Source organism: Aptenodytes forsteri, unplaced genomic scaffold, assembly GCF_000699145.1.
Source record: "Aptenodytes forsteri isolate BGI_AS27 unplaced genomic scaffold, ASM69914v1 Scaffold2, whole genome shotgun sequence".
NCBI lineage: Eukaryota > Metazoa > Chordata > Aves > Sphenisciformes > Spheniscidae > Aptenodytes > Aptenodytes forsteri.
In genome coordinates this window covers 7,713,772-7,726,036 of record NW_008795695.1, presented here as the reverse complement: position 1 = coordinate 7,726,036, position 12,265 = coordinate 7,713,772, and the positions used below count along the sequence as shown (strand labels likewise).

The window sequence follows — 12,265 nt, the reverse complement described above, 5'->3', positions numbered from 1 at the left end:
TTTTCAGTCTGTGCCCATTGCCTCTGGTCCTGTCACTGAGCACCACTGAAAAGACCCTGGCTCTGTCCTCTTGCAACCTCGCTTCAGGTATTTATATAAGATGCCTCTGAGCTTTCTTTTCTCCAGGCTGAACAGTCCCAGCTCTCCCAGCCTTTCCTCACAGGAGAGGTGCTCCAGTCCCTTCATCATCTTCGTGGCCCTTCGCTGGGCTCTCTGCAGTGTGTCCATGCCTCTCTTGTACTGGGGAGCCCAGAACTGGACACAGTGTTCCAGGTGTGGCCTCACCAGCGCTGAGCAGAGGGGAAGGATCACCTCCCTTGACCTGTTGGCAATACTTTGCCTAATGCAGCCCAGGATACTGGTAGCTTTCTCTGTGGCAAGGGCACATTGCTGGCTCATGTTCAACCTGTTGTCCACCAGGACCCCCAGGCCCTTTTCTGCCAAGCTGCTTTCCAGCTGGGCGGCCCCCAGCACATGCTGGCGCATGGGGCTGTTCCTCCCCAGGTGCAAGACTGGGCACTGCCCCTTGTTGAACTTCATGAGGTTCCTGTTCAGCCCATTTCTCCAGCCTGCCGAGGTACCTCTGGATGGCATCCAAGTAGAGGGTGAAAAATAATTTCTGATGTTGTTGACATATCTGAAATTTTTTCCAGTGGCTTTTCTTGACCTGCTTTGTGAATTGCAGTAGATCTTTACATTATGTTTGAAGGAGGTGATTTTAGTTAGATGCGTTAATACTATTTAAATAGTCCATTATGGGAAAAAAATTCCAAAGGAGAATACAGCTTTGAAGAAATACAGCTTCGGTCATTCTGAAAATGACTGAAAGTATATTTACAGGCAAGATAATGACTTTGGCAGATTTGACATAACCGCCATTGTGTTCAGTGGGGAGAAGAAATAGCGCAGCATGTTTGTCTATTTACTGGCCAGCCGCATCGCAGGGCGAGAGCCGTGTAGTCTGTAGTGGCAACAGCAATGGGAACCGCAAGCTGCGTTCCGGTGTGGGTGGGCAAGGAGCTGGGAAGGCAAGGGAGGGATTACTGCAGGATGAGGAAGAGGCACATTCAGGGTTTGAAGAGGAACAAATAAAGTACAGATGGAGCCATTTTAAGAGTGGAAGAGAAGGAAGGGCTGTAGGAGCAGTCGCAAATCTGTAATGGCAATTTTGTATGAAAGTTGTAGAAAGAATAGGGATCTGAAAATTGCTAGGTAAAAGTGTAATCTAGGAAAATAACTATATGGTAGAGCCCAGATATACAAAAGTAAAATAATTTTGGAATTGAGTGATGATTTTAATGCTTTAAGGTAGCATCATAACTATGGACTTCTGGAACTAGATTCAGGAGGACAAATTTTTTTATCTTATTCATAGGAGGTGGCCTGTGTGTGTAGTGTAGGCAAACTCGTGTTTATTTGTTTATTTTTATTTTACTTCTTAGTGTAGGGTTTTAATTACTGTTATTAACAAGAAAAATGTTCTACATGAGTCTTTCCTGTAATATAATCGTAAGGGATGTTTGTCCGTTGTTAGCCTTTAACAAGTATCTGGAAATTACTTATGGCAGATTGGGAAAATACAGAAGTTGACAATAGTAAAACAAAATAGAATGGCATTAAGAGTGGCTGTGAGTCACTATTCAATAGAAGAACTAAATATCTTAACTTCTGACACTCCAACTATATATGCTAATAGTCTTACAGTGTGAGAGTAGAAGTAGTGTAGTGCAGAATCTTTTACAGCTGCTGTCTCACCAAATTGTTGGAGAACTGTGTTTTTTCAGTAGTCACTTTGTAACACCAAGTTCTGGTCTGTGTATGGAGCCCTGTTGTATGTATCTTACTTTTTTTAACTGCTAATGCCAGAGAGAGGATTATGTTTTGAAGATGAAACTTAGATTGAAGTATTTGCTTTTTCGCTCCTGCTTTTTTGCTTGCTTTTATTTTTGTGTTTCGTACATTTGAACAAACAGTACATTCTATTTAATTTCTTTCCTGTTTCAGATACGATAATTTTTATGTAATGCATAAGTTTTTGGGTCGTGTGATGATTTTATTTTGTAATTCTGTTTGTAAGGTAGATTCTTTTTTTGGATATAGCTCAATGTAGAATCCATGGAGTATTGGATTTAATAATTATGGTTATTGGTTAAAATATTGGTTAAAAAAAACCCCAACCAAACAAAAAAACAACACAAAAAAACCCCAAACCAACCAAAACAAAACACATTGTAAAGTTTGCTTGTGACAGTTGTCAAACATCTCAAGACTTTACTGTTTTGTATTAAATGCATCTTTGGCTGTGTTTCAGGTATTTAGGATACAGTTGTTAATGGAAGAATTCATGTATAAGTACAAAATAAGAAGGGCAATCTAATCTTTGAGGAAATGGCAGGATTTCTAGACAACTTTCGGTGGCCAGAATGTGAGTGTATTGACTGGAGTGAAAGAAGAAACGCCATCGCTTCAATAGTTGCAGGCGTATTGGTAAGTTTTGAGAGGATGTAAATCGTAACTGTGCTGACAAATTTGGAAGTATGACGAAGTTACATTTTTGTTTCATATATTGTGAAGGTTCACTCTGTAACTGTGCCTTAATCCAGTATATTTCTTTAACTTTTTTTTTTAAGTGTAATTGTTAGGCAGCTTTTTTACAGGTCGCATAACTTCGCATTTTATCTGATAATGGTGTACCGGTTCTGCTATCTCTTCTTTAAAAAAGATTGAAATTCTTAGTGGATTTTTGGCATAATTAGGTATGTTAGAACACCTATGTTATACATAATTTGTATCTCGTATGTGTTTAGAATCTGGATTCTTGTTCTTAAAGCTGTACAGGGAATTTAGCCATACACTGATATTTAATTTGAATAGAAAATGTGACGGATTCCCAAATGCTTCTCCAACGACATCAGTGTTAAGGTTTATGCAGAACTTGCATATCAAACAGGTTTAGAGTCCAACTTAAAGCTAATAACTTTCCAGAATAGTTTATACTTGTTAAAAGACAATTAAACCAACGGTGTGCATGAACATTTGCCATGTTTTGTCTGCCTGTCTCTGTACCCTTCCAGCCTCATCATACTGGTCTGTTTTATTTCTAGTTTTTCACAGGTTGGTGGATAATGATAGATGCTGCAGTAGTTTACCCTAAGCCAGAACAAATGAACCACGCGTTCCATACCTGTGGGGTGTTTTCAACACTAGCTTTTTTCATGTAAGTGTATATAAAGGCAGTTATTGTAAAATAAACATGAGCTGTTAAACACAGTTTTTACTAGACAATATGGTATATGATGAAACTTTGAATTGCTTAGTTATAAATTACTTACGAGAAATCTTGTACCTTTTTGCATGGCAGTGTAAAGGCCTTTTTTGTTTTACCTGTTTCTGATCGTAGTCTGCTTATTCATTGTTCTGTCTACCCCCCCCATCTGTTTAGGGTAAATTGCTTTTCCTATGCGCTTTGGCTGAATGTAAGAAAGCAGACCTTCCTTTATGCAAGTGGCTTTCTGTAATAAGCGTTTAGATTCCTAGATCAAAATTCATGTAATGCTGCCCAGTTGCTTATCGCAATGTAAAACATTTGACTGCATTTTCCCCTGTTTTTAAATAATTTTTACAGCTGTCTCTGGCCCAAAACTTCCTCAAATGGGAGAGGTAGTAGTATTATAGCTATTGCTATAAAGATGTAAATGTGGCAAGCTTGAAGGAGAAGTAATAGCTTTTATTGAATCGTACAATATTGGCAAGAAAAAAGGATGCATTTGGATATGCAAGACCTTCTTAACACTTGGTATCTGAAAGTTTCTGGATTTTTTTTTTCCTCAGCCATGTAACTCATTTTAAGAAAACGTATTGTCCCTCCTTACAGGGTGTCTCTCACTGGAATACTTACGGTATTCATTGTGAAGGAAAGGCATCAAAAAGCAACTTGTATCATAATCATGAGAGTACTGTGTTACTGGCTGGTATTCCTGTGAAGTGGCTTTAGATGTTTTAAAAACTTAAACAGCCAGAAAGTGACCAGGAACGTTTCAATCACTAAAAAGGGCAGTTCTGTCATCTCACAGGTCTGTTAATGTAAAAATTTAAGTAAAACTTATGAACAAATATGGGGTTTGCTTGAAATCCAGTTGGAATCCTTCCATTAAGGGACATGTAATAATATGTGACTATACAGAATGCCAAGTAATTTTCCCAGAATTTTTCGCATCTTAAAAAAAGCTAGCTTTTTACTTACAACTTTAAATTGATTTTCTAATAATCTGAAGCATATACACTTTTTTGTTCCTAGGATAAATGCTGTATCAAATGCACAGGTGAGAGGAGACAGCTACAGTGACGGATGTTTAGGAAGAACAGGTAAATTAACTCTAAAAATCATGCTGAGTTGAAAGACTGATTATTTAGGTGTTGGGTTCTTTTCTAAGTGGTGGTTAAACCTCTGCAAATCCTATATACCTGCTGGGAGAAATGAATTTCTACCTTGTGGTAGGCTATGGAGCAGACATTCCTTAAGAATGTCCTATTTTAGAATGTATCACAAATACTCCGTTTCCTCTATATGTCACTTACTGTGTGGTGTCTGTGGACCTGCTGTCCTTTCTCCGCTTTCATTCGTAATTCCCTTACTATTTCCCATGTGGATCCCAGCATCTGTTTTCACATGATTTGTAGAATGCCTTACCGGAAATCTGGTAGGATTTACTGATTTTTTTGAACCAGTGTACCATGCTTTTTTGTGTATCATTCATAAATCAGCTTGAGAGAATCTTTTCATAGAAATATTTTTCCTTTCCCATGAGCAAGCAGGTTGATTATTTTCAATGGTGTCATCTTGCTTTTTCAGCAGGTAATGTCTAGCTATGGTAGATGTTGTCTATCTGAAAATATCTTTCTGAAGTAAACGTGGGACAGGTTTGTTTTATGTACCCTCTTGGAATTCCATCTCTACCTCAGAAACACTATATCTTTGGCAGAGTACCTCATCGTTAGTCCACTCCAAGTTGTGTTAAGTGATGTTATAGGCATTCCCGACAGCTGAGGGGAAATTTCTGGTAGTTGTGTCTGCTCACTAAAATAAGGGGAATCCAGCTACTATGTGTATTACTAGAGAAGGCAAATTTTGGTTTATCTTGTCCTGGATATAGGGTTTAATCCTTTCCCTTTGTGCCGTCAGCAAGATAACATACTGTATCATAATAGAGTTGTATCATAATTGGATCATCGGTCGCTATGGTTAATACTCTACATGGTTCTCAGAGGTTTTAATATTTCCTGCAGGTGCTCGTGTCTGGCTCTTCATCGGCTTTATGTTGATGTTTGGTTCGCTTATTGCTTCAATGTGGATTCTTTTTGGAGCATATGTTACACAGAGTAAGTTTATTTTCACATATAGAGAAGTACTTTTGCTATCAGCCGAAAGGCAGAAAATCCGGAAGAATGGAAGTGTGTGGTCTGTTCATGTCAGAGCCATACCATCTAGTTTTGTAGTCAGTGAATGATACTATGAATAGTGTTTTAAATACCCCTTCCAATACAAAAGAACTTAACATTTCCTTTGTTACTTACTTTGCAGACACTAATGTTTACCCTGGATTAGCAGTGTTTTTCCAAAACGCATTGATATTTTTCAGGTAAGTTATCTGGGTAGATTTCCCTCCTTCCAAAGGGGTGTCTCACTTACCTGCTTCCGTGCACATTGATACTGCTGGAAAATAAGTTCTGAAAGCTGGAGGCCGACTCCAGGCTTGACCTTCCAAAATGTGGAATTTGCTGCTCTCAATGCAGGACCCTCTGTATTTTGGTTTATTACCCACCCTGACCTTTACTTGAGGAGGGTGACAAAGGGACCTCTTGGGTCACTGAGTAAACTGACATTATACAGAGAACTGAAGTGGTATTATTCAATGCATAAATTGATCAAACTCTTTCTTAAAAAAAATTTTTTTTTTTTTTTTTACTCCGCTGCTTTTTTCTACTCCCTTTGCTCCAGCGCTTAGAACCAATCTTTTACTTACCCCTTCTCAGCCCATGAGAGGCTCTTCATTCCCCTCGTGCTCCTGTTAGTCCAGCTCTTTCTGGTCTCACTGAATTTACAGCTCTAGAATGTGGATGACCAAGGATATAGACAGTATTCTGGGTGACTATTGTCAGTGTCTTTGGATAATGGCAATAATGCTTTCATCTCTGTGCTACAAATACCTTGGCATAGATCTGAACAGCACAGGGTAGGAGATCCTGTTGCCCTTTTCCTGACTATTTCATACCAATGGCTCAATTATCTCATCATTGATACACCTAGATTTGTTTCTACTGGCTGAGCTTTCAGTTATGGAGGGTGATAAATTTTTTTCTAGGAGCATAATGGTATGTTTTGAAATACTACACTTAAATCTATTTCTTTTATTTCACTTAATATCATTAAGTGTATTATATGACACTTTGAAACGATCTGTATCTGTACTAACTCTTCTTATATGTATAATGGTTCTGCAATCCATGAATTTAATTAATTAATAAAAGACAATGAAAGCATTAAATAGTGTAAGTTCCAAGATCAGTCACTGAAAAAGTTCACATAACCTCCTCTTTTGCAAGTTCTTACCCACTCAAATTACTGTGCTAACAATTTTCCTTCTAGTACCGGATCAAATGCTTTGCAGTGAGCCAGATTGACTGGCTCCGCTGTGCTTCCCTGTTTGGAAAATCAGTTATGTTCTTGCAGAAAACAGCAGTTCCTAAATCTCTTCTGTAGTCTTGCACATGATTGAAATGCAATACTGATGAAGGCAGACTTTTGAGAATAGTTTCACCATGCCTGAAATCTTTAGTCTTATTTCAGTAGTTTGATGAACTTATTTCTGAAGCTGCTTTTCGTTTCTGAAAGTGTCTTTCCTTAGTTTCTATTGTACTCTGTATGTAGATATATTTTAAGTTTATTTGTTTTCTTTTGTCTTCTAAAATTTGTTTTCTAGGCATGAACTATGAGACAAATTATCAACCTTTTTATTTAAAAAAAAAAAGTCTGTTTTTTATCCCACCATGCACTTTAGGCAGTAGCATCTGATAAGTCCATCCATTGCCCTAGACTCCTTTCCTTAGGCCAGACCTGGGTCAATCGGCGATGCCCTTCTCAGTGTCCTTATCCAAAACTTTTGTTTTGATTGAATCAGATTCTCTTCCATCAGTGTTGTTCCACGATGTCTGTATTCCCTGAACCATGTGTCTCCTTCAGGACTTGCGCTTCAGCCCTGGTTGTTACTCTACTGGTTTTTTACTTAGTTTAACGTGCTGTATTAGTAGTTCTCTTCTCTTCTCTAGTTAATTGCCCAGGCGTCTAGTTTGTTTTGCTTATCATTGCTTATTATTGTTGTTCTCAGTGTCAGTATTTCTCATTTCCCTCCCTCTTCATTCTTTCATGATTTAGTATGACTGTGCCCTTCTTTACCACCTGTTTGTTGGCTATAAGAAAAAAAAAAATATTTAACGTATAAGGAACAATAAGGAAATCATGCTGGGTTTTGTTCCCTCAACATTTTTTTTTTATTTGTGACAATATGTAATTGCATCCAACCTCATAAAGGGAATTTTGGAAATAAAATTGTAATTTGGATTTCACTTATCCACCACAGGATCAATATTCTTTCCGATTTGCTCATAAAAATGTTAGATTCTATCCTAGCATGATGTGTTATGTTCAGCTGATCGCCAGATGCCAGGATGAGGCTTGCTGCTCTGTAACTCTGTGGATCCAGTCCTCGAATCTCTTAAATACCAGATTTTTTTCCTTCAGAAGGGCAGCTGCTTTTACCACGAGACTAGCTATGTTTTTTTATTGGAGCAGTTGCTTCAGCTGGATCTCATAGTTTTAGCGATGCATAGTAAATGAAATGTAAGTACAAAAAACAGATACTGACTTGAATAAAAGTTAAGGTTGCGGGAGGGATGTTGATTTGTGGTGTAGGTGGTATAAGATTATAAGGATACTATTAAGATTACCTTTGTCCACCTTATGTGCAGTCTGATTATTTTTTTTTTTCTTCCCCCCCCTTTAGTACTCTGATCTACAAGTTTGGAAGAACAGAAGAGTTGTGGGGATGAGAGATCACGTATAGCATTGTCTATTCCATAGTTGCTATGTCGTACTATGTATGTAGATATATTTACATTCATTTGTTCTTGTTTTGCTTTCTAAATTGTATGAACCGAGACGAATTACAGTTTCTGTAATAAGCTCCCTCTTTTCACAGGACAGATTTGTGAATATGTACATATGACTGTATATATCTTACAAAGGGAATGTCAGGCTTGCTTTCTGAAATCTGCAGGCTTATTTCTTCAAATACGTGGGTTTCCATCAGCTCCTAAGACTTGATCTTCCAAACCTTCACCTGTGTCAGAGACTTCAGTGGAACTACTAGTGAGCGAGCAGGATAAAGCCCGTACCCTGTAAAAGGGGTTGTTACTTTTATGCATAGGTGAGCTAGAGCCGATTTTGCAAGGGCTGCCTGTGTAACCTGCGGGAGTAGTCAGCGCATGGGGGTGACCCAGCTACGCCTGTATTTAACGAGGGTAAATTCTGTCGTTTGCTGAGATAAGAGCTGATTTTAAGACTTTTATATAACTGTTCAGAAAAATATAAAGTAGCTATTTTTTTGTAAAAGGTTATGAATTTTTAAACAAGGCCCTATATTAAGCAGGTTCTGCATGGCAAATCAAACTGGTCTTGACTTCTGATTGCTATAGCACAAAAGACATCTGGTAGCACCACAGTCCTTAGAATTAATTTCATGCTGTTCGGTGTAGTAGATACCAATTAATATTTAATGTATTTACTGATATTGGAATAAAAACCCCCTACAAACTGATGCCAGTCGTACTTAAGGAATATAAAGAATAAATGAGAGTCAGACTAGCATCTTTAAAATTATGCTAGCATAATTTTCTTCGGGGGAAGCTTTTTGCTGATAAATGAACAGTTATCCTGCTGCCTATCACCTTTTCTATTTAAAAGGCAAGCATTTCAAGCGGGGATATAGTAGATGTATTTATTGCTCACAATCTTACTTTGAAGTAATTGCCAGTTTTAGGACTGCCATTTGCCCCAGTTAAAATGTATTTACCTCCTAAATTTCATGGGCACTTTATGGGAAAGCTTCCATTATTGAAATCCGGTTTCTTCTAGCTGGAGTACACAGAAAGGGAGAACAATGATGTTTTATAGCTTTGGACTGATCTTGTACACTCATCTTGCTGTTGGTGACTTCCGTATCTTACGAGTCTTATGTGGTTTTTAAAGCACTTGAATCTACCTTGTGTCTAAAAGCTTTTGTAACTTTCCATGTATCAAGATTGCTGACCAAATGGTAGTAAACTGCAGAACGTAACTTCTGTGCATGGTTACTGTGTACTGTTAGTCATCTAATTGCTCCCTTGTGGGAATCTCTCCAGTGGACAGAATATGAAGCAAATACTGCAGCTGAAATTGTGCTACTGGCTAGACTAACTTCATCCTGATTTCACCGTCCTGCAGTGAGTTACGATATATTCACTGGTGTTAATCATAGCTTTGTACGTAAGTTGTCTGTCTGGTTGTAATTTCAGAAAACTGCAATAAACTTGATCTTATGTTCTCAAAATAGTGAACTTCACAAGGTAATTGTACAGTAGTACTCCACTTACTTACTTAATCGCTCAAGCAGTACTGACCTTTAAGCAAGTCTTACTCCAGCTAGTAAAACCAAGGTTTTTGTTTTCAGGTCCCTTTAAGCAAGTCTTACTCCAGCTAGTAAGTAAAACCAAGGTTTTTGTTTTCAGGTTTGTCAGTTTCTTGCTTAGGAGCTTGAGAATGTTTGTTGGCTCTTTTACTAAGAGAGAAACAAGTGTAGCCTGTAACTAATCCCACTTACAGTATCTTGCACCTGACACTTGAACAGCAGAAGCTACCTGCTTGACTCTGGAAGAGCCCTTGCAGCCTGCTTTTATGCATGTTCCCGCTTAAAAAAACAGTTTTCTTAAGAGCAGGGCAAGAGCTTCTTTCTGAGGTTACCTGTGTTTCCTACCAGAAGTTTGCTTTCTTGCAAGTATTTCTTGACCATCCCTTCTGGTTTTACAGAACTGGAAGGGTCATGCTGTCTATATGGCTGCTAAGAGGAGAAAAGAGACAGCTTTGACCATGTAACTTTTCCAGTACCCTAAGCTGAAAACAGGCATAGTGTAAGAACCATGCAGGCCTCATTCAGAATGTCCCGAGGCCCACTTTTACACCACAGCTAGTTCCCGCACGGGCCAAGGTGGATAGGGATGGCTCGTTTTAGGTAATGCCTTGGCCTGCTACAGTTGCCAGTTGTGAAAATGATAACCCTTTGAGTTCCTCCCAACGAAAGGTTTTTAACTTTGGCCTGTTTGTGTAACTGTAAAAATACTTAGTAACAACTCTAACAGATGCGTAGGGCTTATTCAGGAAGTTGTATGCTGTATTGCAAAATATTCACAGGAGCTGTTTTAACTGCCTCCTTATTCATGTATGTATGCCCTCTATTATGCATTTAGGTTGTTCCTTTCGCGAGCCTGTGGTCCTTCGTTTGTTTACAGCACAGTATATAAAAAGAACATGGATGAACTTAAAAGCAGGTACTACACAGCTTGTGGCTGACTTGAAAATTCTTACCAGACTTGAAGTATGACTAAGTCTTCAGATAACTATGTTGTCTTGGCATGTTGCCTAATCACAAGCAATTAGATTAGTTCTATGAGGAAACAACTTCGTGAAGCTCTTGGAAAAAACGTTACTGATTTTTTCATGCTAGTCTTGTGTATTCCTGGCAGGGGTGGAACAGCATTACCTCAGATAACCCACAGCTCTGACAGTGACCAAGTTCATTAACAGACCTAAGTAAGTTGAACAAGTCATTTGCAAATAAACAAGCTTTTTTTTTTTTTAACAATTTGTATCAAACCCAGGACAAAAGTCAAACAAATAAAAACAATCTTTTTAGTACAGAAGTGGTTCATTTGTTGTTTGTGCTTTATTAGACACCAGGATTGCAATGTGAGGCTTAACTTGTAGTCTTCTGCTTCAAGGGACTCAAAACACAACCCTCAGTCAACTTTTCATTTGCAGGACTAACGTGACAATCAACAAGAGATTTTAGTGTCTGATAATTACTGATACATGTTATATAAATTCTGAGCAAAATTATTTTAAGTTTGTTTTGCTGTGAAGAACAATTATCTCACCGCAGGAGCAGAAGATTAATGCTTCTCATGAATGTGTTAGGAGGCATATATTAGGAAGCCTTTCTTGGAGCAGTTCTTTGCACAGGTTCATCCTGAGGAGAGTAAAGTACTATAAAATTTCTTTTTAGATTGCCATTTTTATCTGGAGGGAAGAAGCTGCCACAGGAGACTGCAATGATTCAGAAAAGCATACCAGGGTGGATATAATACACGTTGCGTGCTTCACAAATAAGGCAACAAAACAGAAATGCCAGGTTGTACTACATCCTACCATAAAGTGCCATTATTTCTCAAAGCTTTATTTCAATTTGAGGTGGGAGATATGATGATGTTAATATAACCATTTTATAACCATCTGTCTGTCTTTAGTGTTCGTTTCCCTTTCACGTTCCACCTTTTAAGTCTCTTTGGCAGAACACAATTGCTGTTGTCGCACAGCAGAAACCATTTAAACACAGGCTCAGGGTCCGCGCTGTTCTCGGGAAGCAACATCTCGCTGGGGATTTGTCAGTGGCCTCATTTTGTCCAGAGCTCATCGTCTGTCCTGCCAGTAGCCACACAGCGCTGCTCATGGGCAGGAGCCTCTGCAAAGGCTTGGCACAGGCATTCTCACTAGGGCGCTGCTCCAGTTACTTCGCTGTCGCTGGAGATGCTGCGTGAATGAGCTTGACCATCCAAACCGCTGCCGCAGGCTTGGCTTCCTTCTCCACAAAACACAACAGATGATAAGGAATCGGGGGGATCGTCCTCGGCATAGTTGTCCAACAGCTCTAAAACAGGCATGCTAGGGTCTTTCAAATACTGGAAAAAGCCAGAAAAAACAGTTCAGATATCTATCCACAGAACAGATGTATTAGAAATTACAGAGACAGAGCAGGTACCACTGCCTATAGGCAAGTTGCTTCAGACCAGAATTCACAGTGAGAGCTGCTAGAAGTATATTCTATTCTGGATTTCCTTGAAACTACACTGGAGAAAGTTAAAAATACCTTATTTTGGGGGGGGGGGGGGGAATAATACC

At 38.8% G+C, this 12,265-nt stretch overlaps 2 protein-coding genes across 3 annotated transcripts in view; one reads left to right on the top strand and one right to left on the bottom strand.

The window, feature by feature from the left end:
• The window catches only part of TMEM50B (transmembrane protein 50B), a 16,949-nt gene extending 7,444 nt beyond the window's left edge, over positions 1 to 9,505 (top strand). Inside the window, exons 2-8 of one of the 2 annotated variants that reach the window (XM_009282954.2) lie at positions 2,312 to 2,487; positions 3,105 to 3,217; positions 4,298 to 4,365; positions 5,287 to 5,379; positions 5,582 to 5,639; positions 8,061 to 8,154; positions 8,256 to 9,505. In XM_009282954.2, coding sequence (XP_009281229.1) covers positions 2,389 to 2,487; positions 3,105 to 3,217; positions 4,298 to 4,365; positions 5,287 to 5,379; positions 5,582 to 5,639; positions 8,061 to 8,106 — 477 coding nt within the window. In that variant the 5' untranslated portion in view covers positions 2,312 to 2,388 and the 3' untranslated portion in view covers positions 8,107 to 8,154; positions 8,256 to 9,505. Of the gene's footprint in view, positions 1 to 2,311; positions 2,488 to 3,104; positions 3,218 to 4,297; positions 4,366 to 5,286; positions 5,380 to 5,581; positions 5,640 to 8,060 lie in introns of both variants that reach the window. The other variant, XM_009282953.2, reaches the window with a different exon arrangement.
• Positions 9,506 to 11,011: 1,506 nt separating this feature from the next.
• Positions 11,012 to 12,265, bottom strand: part of IFNGR2 (interferon gamma receptor 2 (interferon gamma transducer 1)) — a 12,045-nt gene continuing 10,791 nt past the window's right edge. Inside the window, exon 7 of the mRNA XM_009282952.1 lies at positions 11,012 to 12,045. Coding sequence (XP_009281227.1) covers positions 11,857 to 12,045 — 189 coding nt within the window. The 3' untranslated portion in view covers positions 11,012 to 11,856. The remainder of the gene's footprint in view (positions 12,046 to 12,265) is intronic.